This window comes from Phalaenopsis equestris, unplaced genomic scaffold (assembly GCF_001263595.1).
Source record: "Phalaenopsis equestris unplaced genomic scaffold, ASM126359v1 Scaffold206864, whole genome shotgun sequence".
Lineage (NCBI taxonomy): Eukaryota > Viridiplantae > Streptophyta > Magnoliopsida > Asparagales > Orchidaceae > Phalaenopsis > Phalaenopsis equestris.
The window spans coordinates 1-14,050 of NW_018226238.1; the positions used below are offsets into that span (position 1 = coordinate 1).

General features: G+C 33.4%; 1 protein-coding gene across 2 annotated transcripts; it reads right to left on the reverse strand.

The window, feature by feature from the left end:
- Positions 1 to 5,289: 5,289 nt before the first annotated feature.
- Positions 5,290 to 7,614, reverse strand: LOC110036454 (GTPase Era-like; the record flags this gene model as incomplete). 2 transcript variants are annotated; one of them, XM_020740904.1, is given in 5 exon segments in its annotated part: positions 5,290 to 5,415; positions 5,597 to 5,710; positions 5,793 to 5,933; positions 6,040 to 6,098; positions 7,115 to 7,614. In XM_020740904.1, coding segments are annotated over 5 exon segments (855 nt in total), but the record flags the coding sequence as incomplete, so codon positions are not given.
- Between the last annotated feature and the right edge of the window lie 6,436 nt (positions 7,615 to 14,050).

Here is a 14,050-nt window from a genome sequence, read left to right on the forward strand (position 1 = left end):
AAATTCTCATTTTTAACTTGACCGTTAAAAAAAAGAAAACAAAACGAACGAAAAGGAGACCGATCCATTTTTAAAACCAAGTCAAATCAGCGAAGTTTAAAATAAAACCATGAATGTATCGATCTAAAACATTTAAATTCGTTAAAAAGAAAATGATCGGATCAATCCCGAGAATGATATCCTTTCCAAAAGTCAATCTTGCACATTTCCAAACCCCTATTGAATTAAATTTATATCAATCCCATACTTTCTTCAAAATGAAATTATATAAACTTTTCCTTTTTTTATTTCACAAGTCACCAAACTAGCTCCAAATAAACCCAAACAAGCTCACGGGTAAAGCCAAAAAGAGAGATAAAATGCCACCAAACCAGCCCCAAATAAACCAGCTTTAAAGCAATGGTAGAAAATCCCGAACCGAGCCAGTTAATTCAACTCAAAAGCGAAGGCATAAAACCCCAAACCGAGCCAATTAATTCAGCTCAAAACGAAGGCATAAAACCCCAAACTGAGCCAATTAATTCAACTCAAAACGAAGACAGAAAACTCCAAAAGAATTAAAGCCAAATCTCCATTTAATATAGGTATATTTTCAGCCAACATTTAATCCAACATAAACCACATTCAAGCCCATCAAATGGGTCAAAACAGAACTACCAAGAGCCAGGTTCCACAAAATTTTAGAACCCAAAATTTACATCCTGCATATGCTTCAAACAAGGACAGGTAACAGGAAACCTATAAAACCATGTTGGCCTTTAAAACCAACATCCCAAAGCATCAAAATGAGCTATAACATATATTTCAGCAAAGGGGCAACATAGAGGATCAAGATGTGAGCCCCAAATGTAATTTCCCAACTCATGAAATAATTTTCAGCATCTTTTCTATCAAAGGGCAGCAAGAGATGAAATAAATGAGCTCTAAATACATTTTTTTTTTAGCTCATAAACATAATTTCCAGCATTCTATCAAGGGCAGCAAGAGATGAAATAAATGAGCTCCAAATACATTTTCCCAGCTCATAAACATAATTTCCAGCATGTTTTCTATCAAGGGCAGCAAGAAATGAAATAAATGAGCTCCAAGTACATTTTCCCAGCTCATAAACATAATTTCCAGCATAGGAACAAAATTGGACCAATCAAAGGGGTAAAACAACAAAGATTTCAGCCAAGACATGATATCAAAAGGAGCCAAACCAAACCCAACATATGAGCAAAACAAATGCAAATATCCCTTGCAAGAATCCATCACAAAAAAAAAAAAATTAAAGTTGAACTCAACAAGTGAGCTAAATGAAATGTTATTTCAGCTATTATGAAGCCAAGACCGAAACCCAGACAACGGCAAAACAGAGAAAATTTCCAACATATGTTTCAAACAGTGATAGGTAGCATGAAATAGATGAACTTGAACTAATCATTCATTTTTGAACATAAGTAATAAAGGAGTTTGATAACTCATTCTAACATGCATTTCGAGAGGGGCAAATCTCATCTCAAAACCACCATTACGATACTTCCAAATATCTCAAGCAAGAAGAACAAAGACAATTCACACATGCTTTGTTTTCACCCATTTCTAGTGAGTATCCATGCTTAAATTTCAAAATAAGCCTAAGCTTCATTTTCTCCTAAGCATGCTTAGAAAACCATTCAAGTATGGAGCAAAAGGAGGACTCCCAACTACCATTCTATGTGCAAGCTACAAGTTTCACCACATATCCTTCTCCACTTTTTTTTTTTTTTGTTTTTAGAGAAAGATTGAAGCTAGAACAAGTAACCAAGCCAACAACTCATAGTAATGAATAACTAAGGGAGGAAGGGATACCTTGCAAAGAGAAGAAGGGATACCTTGCTTGAATTTTTTTTTTTAAAGAGAAGAACGAGAAAAGAACAGCACCCCAAGAATACCAAGTCATTTAAATATATACATAAGCAAAGCATTTTTGTGTGAAAATTATATTTATATTTTTTTTGTGAATGATATTAAAATATCTTAATATGAAATATTAAAAATTAGGCATATAAAGGAATAAATGTCTGGTGTAGCTATTTTTATAAATGTTACGACCAAGAGTGATTTCTTTCCGAAGTTCCAACATTCTCCTCTCATTTCCCTTTCCTGACTTGAATTTTCCTCTTCTCGACTTCAATCTATCTCTACATGAATTTATGTCCACATTTCATCCTATATTTTCCGTATTCAACATAGAATCTGAAGATTCATCATTCGTTGTCTTTATGCAAACTTCTTCATTTAGCACTAACCCAATGATATTATCGAAGTTTAACTTCATATTATCTGAAGAGTTACTCACCGCCATAAATAATCTAACCTAGCTGTCCGACAATGAAGACAGAATTAATACTGTCTTGACCTCATCAACAAAATTGATACCCACATAGCACAACCACCCGTATTTTTCGTTCACTATGTTGAACGAAACAGATAAGGAAAGTGAAAGACGGATCAAACCTAGCGTTAGCACTTCTCATTTTTTCAATAATCATTTCAGGCTCCTTGTAATTCCTTGTAGTGACAAATACAATTTTTTTGATAAAGCAAATCTTCTACTTGCATTTTCCATAACACAAAGTTTGATCCATTGAACTTCTCCCCACATTATATCTTGCTTCGACAATCATTACTCTCACTCGAATCAAAAGTCTTCAGTAAAGAAATTCCACTTTGATATCATTTGTTGGGATGGGAAAATGAGGGTTTTAATTGATTTACAATCAAACTCACACTGCGAAAAATAGAATCGCACAGATTCAAAAAATCAGTAACAAAATATCGAATAGAAATGCAAAACAAAGTAATCATAGTAAAATACACTAAGATTTAATGAGGAAAAACTCGAGAACAAAAAAAACCACGGAGCCACACCATACCAAAATTTCACTACAAATGAAGAAATGTAGAGAGATTTTGAATACTAAGATCTTCCATTTACAATGCTAGAAAAAATATCACTCCAAATCTTCTCTTGATCGCAAAAGAGACATTGCACACCAAAGTTTAACCTCTCGTACACAACGCAGCTTCTATGCTCCGTCAGGAGATCACTGTGTGCATAGAAGTTGTTGTTCTGAATCGAGGAATTTAACTCCCAAAATAGAGAAACTGTCTCAGTGTAACCATATTGACGCCCTGCGTAAATATTTCTCACTCTCGACCATCAACACCTGAAACGAGCAAAACACCAATGTAGCTACGCCCAGCTGCGGTGTATTTACGCTACCTGGTGTAGCTATGTCTGTTTTGGCATAAGTACACCAAGATTGCAATCTCCACACTCAACAATTGGCATGGTAGCTAGGCTAAAATTGTATTCCCCCCCCCCCCCCCCCCCAAAAACATTAACAACATCATAAGATATTCTATAGCAATCATTTATAATCTAATAAAGAATCTATAATTTTATTTCTAAACAACAAATATATCAATTAATTACACATATTATAGAAAATTATCTAAAAAGAGTGGTAATCTCTTGAATGAGTGCTCTCAAAGACTAGAGATGAGACAAGATGCTCTCAATGAGTGACAAGCTATTAACAATGAGCTCTTGGTGACAAGTCTTGCGGAAATTCTCGAATGAAGATTAGGTGAGACACTCAAATGAAAATAATGACTCAATATTATGATTCATACAACATGCCACTATAACTTCTTGCCCTCACTTATAGATTCTTCTCATTATACGATAAGTGATAACATAATACAAAGTTGAGCAATTATAGCAATCATTTATAATCTAATAAAGAATCTATAATTTTATTTCTAAACAACAAATATATCAATTAATTACACATATTATAGAAAATTATTAGCAAATGGTAAATTATGGCATACCAAGATGACGTCGGAAAACAGTCGAGACCTTAGACTTACCAATAGTACCTTCTCAAAAAACGCTTAAGTTAGTATCACCATTTTTCCAAGTTATTAACAAAACACAACACTGAATTACTTAAGAGAAACAGATAATCCAAAAAATGGAAACTGTCCAGCCAAAGCTTCATATTTTGCCTCCAAAATCATTTGTCGCTCCACCAACCAGGCAGAAACAAATAACACCACCCCGCTTTCCCCACGCCGGCATTCTTAAAGCCATATGCTCCGCTCTACTTGATAAACTGCATGAAACTGAACCTAAGTAAAAGAAAAACTAAAAAGCAAAATTGTCCAAAAATTTTGTTGCTGTTCTCCTTCTAATCACTCCATGTCTACCACTTCCAATCTACCTCCACATCCTCCCCCATGCTCAGAAACATAGAAGAGGCGTGCAGGCACAAGAATGAGATTAATGAGAGAAGAACAAAGGAAAACACATGGTTGCCAATAATTTCAATTTCTATCAGGTGTTGCGTATTTATCTAAGCCTCTGAAAAAGGGAAAAAAAGGATGGCTAGAATGCAGAGCATCTTATCTTATTTATTTTCTCAATCACAGCCAAAGATTATTTTTCTTCTCAATTGGATTGTATCAGTTCAAAATCAACCTAATCATGTGACCAACTTGCCCAAAGTCCAAATCTTAAAAATCAGTTCAACCAATAGTTAACCAGACCAGGGAAACAACAAGCCACTACAAAGCCCTTTGTAAGATTGTACATTCATGAAATAGATAGTAGAAATGTAAAAAAATGCCATTCAACAAGCATATTCCCACAAATTACTATATATAATATAAAATTGTTTTTACAGTATTTTTTTTTTTTTTGAAGAAGACTTTCTGGTTAAGGTTAAACACATCTAGAGAAATGTTTCATGATCATTATTAGTTTTCTTTCTTGCATTTTCGATATTGCTAGGTGAGACCAATATTATATGTCCTGCTATGATATTATTTCTATAAAAACGTATGTTGTTGACAATGATTACAAAAACTGGTTCCTAAAAGATGCTATATATAAGAGGTTTCTTCCAGTATATTGCTGATTAGCAGTACGTTTTGATTACATCAACAGACATTGTGGATTGTATAAACGTCCAGGCATTTCGTAACGAGGCATGAATGCAATTTTCTAATTTCACCATCACATTTTAGAGGTTGCAGAACATCAATAATCAGACAGTCAAAAATAAATTATAAAACCATTCAATCGTGGAAATAGAGAACCAAGTTTGATAAAAAAAAAAGGAAGGAAAGTCAGTATAGGTCAATAAATAAAACAAGGAAAAACAGCAAAGAAAGGCATGAAATATCTGATCAAACTTTCAAAAAGTCTTTATTGCATCAATATTAGCATTTATATCTCGGGAAAATAATTCGTACCTTGGGATAATAAGCCGGACCCAAGGGAAGTTTTGATAAGATCCAATCCTTTACATCATCCACTCCATGTCCATATTTTGCACTCACAGGTATGATGTCATCAGCTAATGAGAATTTCTCATACCACTGTAACATATTACAGCTTTAAGCAATCATACACAGAAACTAGTGAGAAAAAAAGCCATGCAACAATCACGGTTCATTATAACACAACATTTATAGACTTTTTTTTTTTTTTTACCAACCAACATTTATAGAATTAGACATTTATAGAATTAGTGCTTCTAAATAATGAAAATTTTGTTACCTCAAGCCTCTTTGCAATCTCTCCAGGTTTAATTAGATCCTTCTTATTCAACACTAAAAGTATAGGAACTTGGTCTTTAAAAGCACCCATACCTTCCTCAAAAATCTCATCAACCTATAAATTTGCAATGAGTAAATGATATCATCAAGATTTAAACCTTCATTTACCCTCTCAGTTTTAACAGTAATATGTATACCTTCTTGGGAATTTTACAAGCATCAAGAACAACAAGCACACAATCTGCATTAATTGCAGCAGTGCGAACATTTTTCATCATCAAAGAATCTAATTTGTGCATTTTCTTCTCAATGACACCAGGTGTATCGTAAAGTACTATCTGCAAACTAACCACAAGTTCAAATGTTTGCCTTAAAATTAATGAGCAAAGATATTGTGATTGTTAGAAACTCCAACCATAACCTCAAGTAAAGAAAAACCAATACCTGATAATCAGTGTCTGAACAAATACCAAGGATTCGATGCCGTGTAGTTTGAGGTTTATCTGTGACAATGGAGAGTTTCTGTCCAATCATTTGGTTTGAAAGAGTACTCTTTCCTACATTTGGTTTACCTAAAACAGCTACATAACCTGCATTTATGAATGGGAATATTTACTTACATGCCTCTCAATTCCTATGTATTTTCATATCTAACACCTAAACATTAATTTTTATATATTTACCACCTGATCTATGCATAAAAAGGTGTATTTCACATAATAGTGGAATCTTCTATGTGAAGTGAAATATTTGGGTGTTGTAAATGTAAAAAATAAAGTTTAGGTGTTAGATATGTAAATACATAGGAATTGGGTGGTATGTATGTAAATGCCCCTATGAATAATGCTACTAGTTAATTCCTCATAAAATGTAACATTGAGTTTTTTTTTTTTTTTTTAAATGAACCCCAAAAAAATCTAACAAGCCATCATTAAATTGCATCAGAATTGTTTATAGAAACACATATCACCAACGCAACAAAACTGAAAGTGAATCAGCAAACACGTTCCTCCAATACTTTATCCACAAAAACTTGGAACAACATGCAGGAGTATAAGAAGAAACGTCTATACCATTCTACATGAACAATCTAGACTAACAAAAGACACAGGAACAAATCCAAATATGATATAATTCAACGGCAGTTCAAATTTCTCGGTGCTAGCTTAAATTGTTGCAATTAATGCCGCAACTGAAGTACGATGCCTATGCATGACCCCAAAAAAAAAATTTCAGAAGGCATCAATTAACAACTTCCTTAAAAAGTATTTCAAAACAAAGCCAAATTACTCAAAACGAAAAGGTAAAACTCATATGTTTAATCAATTTGCTGTAGAAAAGGAGTGAACTTGATCAATCACACCGTTACCATATTAAACTAACACTTTTCCCCTAATGCCTCCATTTGAAACGCTGCCGAAAAAAGGAAATTGAGAAAAGCTGTTGTTCAAGAATTTAATAAAATCATGTCAGACTGGAGCTGAAGCGAGAAGTAAACGAACAAAGAAGTGAAGTTAACCACTGCGATGGGATTGACTATTGGAACGATCAGAATCGAGCTCTTGGAGCACATAATCATCAAGCAATGCAGGGTTCCTATCAGGCTTCCCGTTCAGAAAGAGCGAGGAGGAAGACGAATTGAAAGACAACTGTTCCAGTTCCTCATCCACAGCCCCTTCCACTTCTTCATCATCTTCAACTTCAGCCGGTCTCCGTGTTTTGGAGATGACAGCCCTGTGTTTTCCCTCGGGAGATGAGAGTTTTGTTCTAGCTTGGGCAGCACAAGCTTGGAAAGGTATCCGAGAGGAGAGAGGCAAAAATGATGTTTCACAAAAGATGAAGCGAGCAGAAGAATGAGAAGTGGAAAGAGAAGCTCCTCTGACGCTTGTAGAACAACAGGAGGCAGCAAGACACAGCTCCATTCCAAAGGGCATGGGACGAGTGAGCGAGCCTCGAGGGTAGGGCTCTACATTATCCAGAGCAGGAATAACACTGAAGGAGGACGGTCCACCGAATGTAATCCCATACTATTTTTTTACATAAATATCTAACCAACACAGTTTCTATAAAGTCATGTTGTCATAAGAAAAGAGTTTATATTTGTTATAACTTGTTATCTTTTTGAAAAAATATTAAAATAAATAATAGAAAAATACATAAATTTTATGGAAAATTTTCAAGGCTGGAAATATCATGCGGAAATTAAAGTTGGAGCGTTTGGCCTAACAAAAAAAAAAATCAAAGAAAAACAAAGAAGAAAAAGTGTGTTTGTTTGTACAAAATAAAGAGGCCTATTTATTCTGACATCCTGGGTTTGGAAATCAATATAAACTGTTGACATAAGTTGTGATGAAAGAATTTACACATATTTTATATTCTCAAATAAGAATATTATAGACAAGTAATAGTTAAAATAAACAACAAAAGTTAAAATTTTATTTCATTATATAAACTAGAATTTAAAAATTGATATAGCTGAAAAAACAAGAAAATAACTAAATAGAAATTGAAATATAAATGAATAACTACCCAACCCCAAAAGAAAAACATAACTAATGTAAATACTAATAAATACCAGAAAGTAAATCTAATGCTGGAAAGTCAGCTCTTGTGGAGACGATTTTGGAAGAGATTAAATAGAACATGTTATACAAACTTTTTAATGAGTGAGTTTAACAAATCAAACTCAATAAATGATCAATACTTATTAAACATAAATGACAATGATTGAGACATGTTGTATGAATAATAAAATGTGGTGATTTACTATATGCATAACATAACTTACAAAGAGTATCAAATGCTAATAATTATGAAAATGGGTGACTTAAACTCATGCACTTCTATATAAATATTTATATGTCATAATATCAAGTGTATTTATATATATGCTCGATGATTTACAAATGTAGTGTGTGTATGAGGGGAGGGGGTGACACTCCAAAATAAGGAAACGTATGCACTAATCTCATGGAAATCTAATGATTTTTCTAAGAACCTATCAGTATGACTAGTCATAACATGGGTTAAATATCTCAATTCAAATTCAAAAAGCTATTGGAGCATGATAATTCAAATTCAAAAATACATAAGAACTTAAGTTCATATAACTAATAAGATAGAAACAATAAGAAAGAAATAAAAGGGTACATGATAACCAACCTGCAAGGATTTATGTGTGGAGAGAGAAGCATAATGTTTAATGCATAAGCTCTAACTTAAGAGAGGAAGGGGAGTTAGTGATTAGAATCAAAACAGAGGAGGATGGACGAAGAGATTGGTGACTCTAGAGAGAAGTGAAAAAGACAAAACAATGCATGTCGACCGCCGGAATCGTGTGTCGATCCACTGCCGCCAATTCTCGTCGTTCATGTCTTTGGTTTGTTGTCGAAAGGATTCGTCACTCTGTTTATCTATTTTATTGTCATAATCTTCAAGTAACTTGTTTTTTTGAATCATTTAAAGAATTCTCAGATGTTAAGAAACTTGGAGGAAGAAAGAAAAAGGCTAATAAAAATAGAAAACAGTAGAAAAAGAAAATGTCGGGATGATTTTCGTTATGGTGATAATTATAAGGAAATTGAATTCTCGTACAAGGAAAACCACATGAAAAACTCAATAACCAGTGATATAGGTATTTACATATTCTCAGATCTTCATTCTCTTATAGGAGCAAGCTCCTATAATTAATTATATCTCAGACAGTCAAGAGTTTCTCGGAGTACTTCTGATTAACATTAACTTTGGTTCTTCTAAAAAATTTAATGTCAAGATCAAGGAAATAAACATCAATGTTTGAGCCTAGGATAATAGGTTTCTAAGAATCTAATTCTTCCCCAGAGGTTTTGTTATGTCATATTGTTTTTGTCAGTTTGTTTTGTTCTATTTTTGTCATATGTCATTTGTTTTGTTTTTTGTTTTGTTATTGTTATATTTTGTTTATGTCATTTGATTTTGTCGTTTCGTTTTATTGTTATATTTTTTTGAGGTTTTGTTGTGGTTGTTTTGTTGTTTTTGAAGTTTTGTTGTCATTTTGTTACATTTTGTTGTTTTTGAAGGTTTTTTTCATTTTGTTGTTCTTGAAGTTTTGTTGTTATTTTGTTGTTTTGAGGTTTGATGCGCTCCTAGTGTGTGTTATTTTTTTTGTGTTTTATATCAATTTAAATCCCCCAAGACGGCGTCAAAAATATGATCAGACCTGAAGATACGCAGTAATTTAGCTTTAAAAAATATGGCAAAAAACTTGACCCAATGTATATTAAGTATTTAATGTGCAAAATTTAAATTTTATATAAAATATATAAATTAGTTCACACACTATAGGTTCTACGCAAGTGCACTTATTGCTTTAAGTAATATAGGACTTTCCTTAGAAACCTCAGTATCGATCCCACGAAGAAGCGAGATAAGAGGTCCTTAGTCAAATTCTAGTCTACTACTATTAGTCCTTAGTTTGGAAGATTGATTTAAGTGGTTTTTCTAACAAGTACTCCTAAATGTAAGTCCTAAGTTTAAAATAACTAATAACTATTCCTAAATAAAAATTTTAATTCTAAAGATAACCCTTTTTAGAAGAATTGGTTTGGAAAATTTTGAGATGTTAAAAACTGTTATTCTTATGTAGTGAATTGGATTAAATAAATAAGATGCATTAAATTTTGTATGTGTCAAATAGGAGCAATTTTAATTCTCTACATCAGTCATGTGTTATAGAGAATCGTTGGCTAATCTTAAGTTTAGTCTCTAAATCAGTGGTTAGGCTGGGAGGATACTGGTTCTCACTCCAAAGCTCTCACTTCCCTTCCCCTAAAGGCTAACTCTCGCTTTAGGTCTTAAACACTAAGACCAAATTAGTGATTTTTAGTCTGTCACCCTAAAATCTCCAATTCTACACCCAACAATGTATATGCCTAGTAATATATATATTTCCCTGTTTATTTGCACTCAACCCCCATGAACTTCACCATTCATGGAATTTGAATGTGGTTCCATTTTGTTGAGGATTACACTGCCCTCTCGGGTCTTAATGCAATTACAATGAATTTTAACACTACAACGGGCCCTTATTGCTAAACTTTCAAAAGTAAATTTAGCAAAATTAAAACTAAGATGTTGTGACGGAAAGTTCAAATTTAAGAAAGCATCCTTCCCATTTACAATAAGTATATGGATTTTGAAGAAATTAAAATCATTTAAAAAAATTATAAAAACTATGTTGTGTCAAATAAGAGTAATCCTATTTTTTACCCTCTTTCGTAATAAAAAATTTCATTAAATAAAAATAAATCCATTAGATAAGTGTTTACAAAATGATAAGATATTAAAGAACATAATACTTAATTTTTTTCCCTTGAAAGAAAGATGAAAATCTCTCCGAAAAAGTCTCCCGCTGATTCATGCAATGCTAGAACATTCCCTTGTAGATTCTGTCAAAATCCCCTCACCAATCTCTCCAAAAAGATAGAAATTTACATTTCTACTCCTATTCTAAGATCTCTAAACATCCTCCATGTTTTTCCACTCACACACACCACTTTTTCTGATAGAAAATCACTCTCTTTTAGTGTAGGGACAAATTTCCCAAGAGAAGCCTCAAGCAACCTTCCAAAAAGCATCCAAATATATTGAATCTTCTTGAAATTTTCCCAACAACACGTCCAAATCGTCTCAGGCTTTGGGCGTTATTGACGCCATTTTCACGTCACTTTAATTTTTATCTTTCTGCAATCTGGCACTGTCGGCGCAATTTTCACGTTTCTTTCTACACTCTGGTGCTGTCGGCACCGATTCTGGCACCGTTGATGCCCACCATGCATAGCTCCACCATTTTTCTTCGTTTGGCTCCGTTCTAGCTCCGTTTTGCCCCGTTTCAGTTGCGTTGCGTTCCTAACAGATAGACCTACAAAATAAGCATAAAACAAACTTAATTTAAAGTATAATTTTATTAAAAAATGTGTGAGACATGTAAAAGATATTAAGCATAGAAAGACATATCAAAAAAACAATCATATTCTTTATCCTCTTCCAAGTGCATAAATAACGTTGACTAATCCAGAGTTTGGTCTCTATTTCTGCGGTTAGGCTGGGAGAATACCACATGCCACTCCAGAGCTCCCACAACTCCCTCTCCTAAGGACTAACAATCTTGCATCAGTTTCCAATCAATTAGACCAAATTGGGGATTTTAATCTGTCACCTTAAAATGTCTAATTCTACATCCAACAAAATCCAACAAAATATATTTTTCTATATATTTGCACCCAACTCCATGGATGAAATACTCTCCCATGAAATCAAATGTGATTCTTCCCATGTTGTAGAAATTATAACCATTTCGGAACATATGATTCTCAACACATTTTAACATTTCATTTTAACATTTCAATTGGCCAGATTGAAAAGTAAATGAAGATCAGAGTTCAAATCATCACAAATTATTAACATTTTAAACCAAATAAAACAAAATCAATTCTCACTAAATCATATCTCAAAGTAGGGAGAAGGATAAAGAAGACTACTCAGAATTCATGAGAATGATACGACAAAACACAGATTTCATATATAAAAATAAGTTTACAAAACAAAAGAAAAAAAAAGACACAATCTATCTCACAATCTTTCCCAAGAAAACTCCAAGAAGTTCTCTCCGAGCCTTTCTCTCTTTACAAGCACTCTCAATTCTCTCTTAGAAGTGTAATGAAGAACAAATCTCTCACCTTCCATCTCCTTTTAATCTCCTTTTACAATCCTTTCCTTTTACAATCCTTGAAGAAAATCTTCAAGCTCTTGACTTTCTCACTTTCTCTCTCTCTAACTCTCCTTCTTGCCTTCACTCCACACACACCTCGCCACTCAAAAAATCTCCCCTCTTTTATCAAAGGCTACGTCTCTCCAAAAAGAATTCAAAATTCCCTCCAAAATTTTGTCCAAAAGTCAACTCTTTTGAATTCAAAAGACATGTTAGTCAACTCTTTTGAATTCAAAAGACATGTCCATTGATCCATGAGACATATCCCTTCATAAAAGTACCTTCCAAAGTGTCTAACTGCATCAAATTACTCCAAGAGGTGTTTAGAACAAGTTTTCCTTTAGAACAAAATTTATCTCAAATCGCCTTAATGCTCAAAAAGTCGTCCCTAGCGCATCTGTCGCCAAATCTTGCGCATCATGCACCAACTCTCTGTCCAATGGCGCATCTGGCACCAATCTGGCTTATCATGTGCCAGTTTACTGAAGACATTATTGTTCTGGGTTTTGGCACATTTGGTGTCAATCCGGTGCATCTAGCGCTAATCCGGAACATCATGTGCTAATTTGGCACATCATGCGCCAAAATTCAAAAATTTGCTATTTTTTCTCTAAATTTCATTCTTTTTGCTACTTTTGTTCTAAATGTTTAAAATTGATAGAACTACAACAAAAACATGAAAATATCCTTCTTTAAAGTGCACTATCACAAAAAATAAACATAAATATATACTTAAAATAACATATTATTTTAGTGTATCAATATCTCATAGCTCGTATGGGCACAGTTCTTCCAATTCTAGGTCTGGACATAATCCATGGGGTATCTTGTTGTTATCCATTCTTCTTAGTGAAACAGAAACTCTGCGGTGCTGCACTCCTGAGATGTAATGCTTTGCAATATTAGCTTTATTTCCTTTCAAAATTAAAACTAAACCCACTTGCGGCGAAATTTCAATAGATCCTCAGATTTTTTCAGGGCCACCAATATCAAATTTTTTTCCAAATAGAATATTTCTCTTGCTCGTAAAAAACATTATGCATAAGGGCCTGATGAAATCACGATGATAAATATGTGGAGGAATGCAGTCTCCTTCCTCATAGATGTTGATTATGCAATTATTTGGGATGCAATCTACCGGTAGTATGCTCTACCTGACCATTCTCTTAATCATACTTTTTATCATGGAAGGCAGAGAATCCACCTCGTCATATCTTAGGATACCCGGAGGGTTCCTTAGCCTATCCTTTCTTTTAGCAGCAACCACATTAAATTGTAATTCTTCCCTCGCCCCTCATCCAATTCTGAGGCTCTGACTAGGTCTTCTTTAATAATAGGTCATCTCTAACATTAAATTGTAATTCAAATAAATTAATACAAGCTATAAGCATTTAATTAACTATAGAAAAGTACAAAATTATCGAAATCATTCTGATATTTTTACTAAGCTCCTCCGACCACACGAAACCTACTAAAATTCATATCATAATTTTATAAATGGTATTTTAATTTATATAATTATTTCAAGGCAAAATAGTCATCCAAGCTTGGAAATTAGGGTCACCTGCACAAAGATGCTTTGATCTTGGAAAAATTAGAGAACATCCTCTCTGTCATGGGGAAGGAACCCCAAAAGTTTCAAGCTATGGTGGATATTATTTAATCAATTAAAATTAAAATACCTCAGAGACTATTTAAATAATTAAA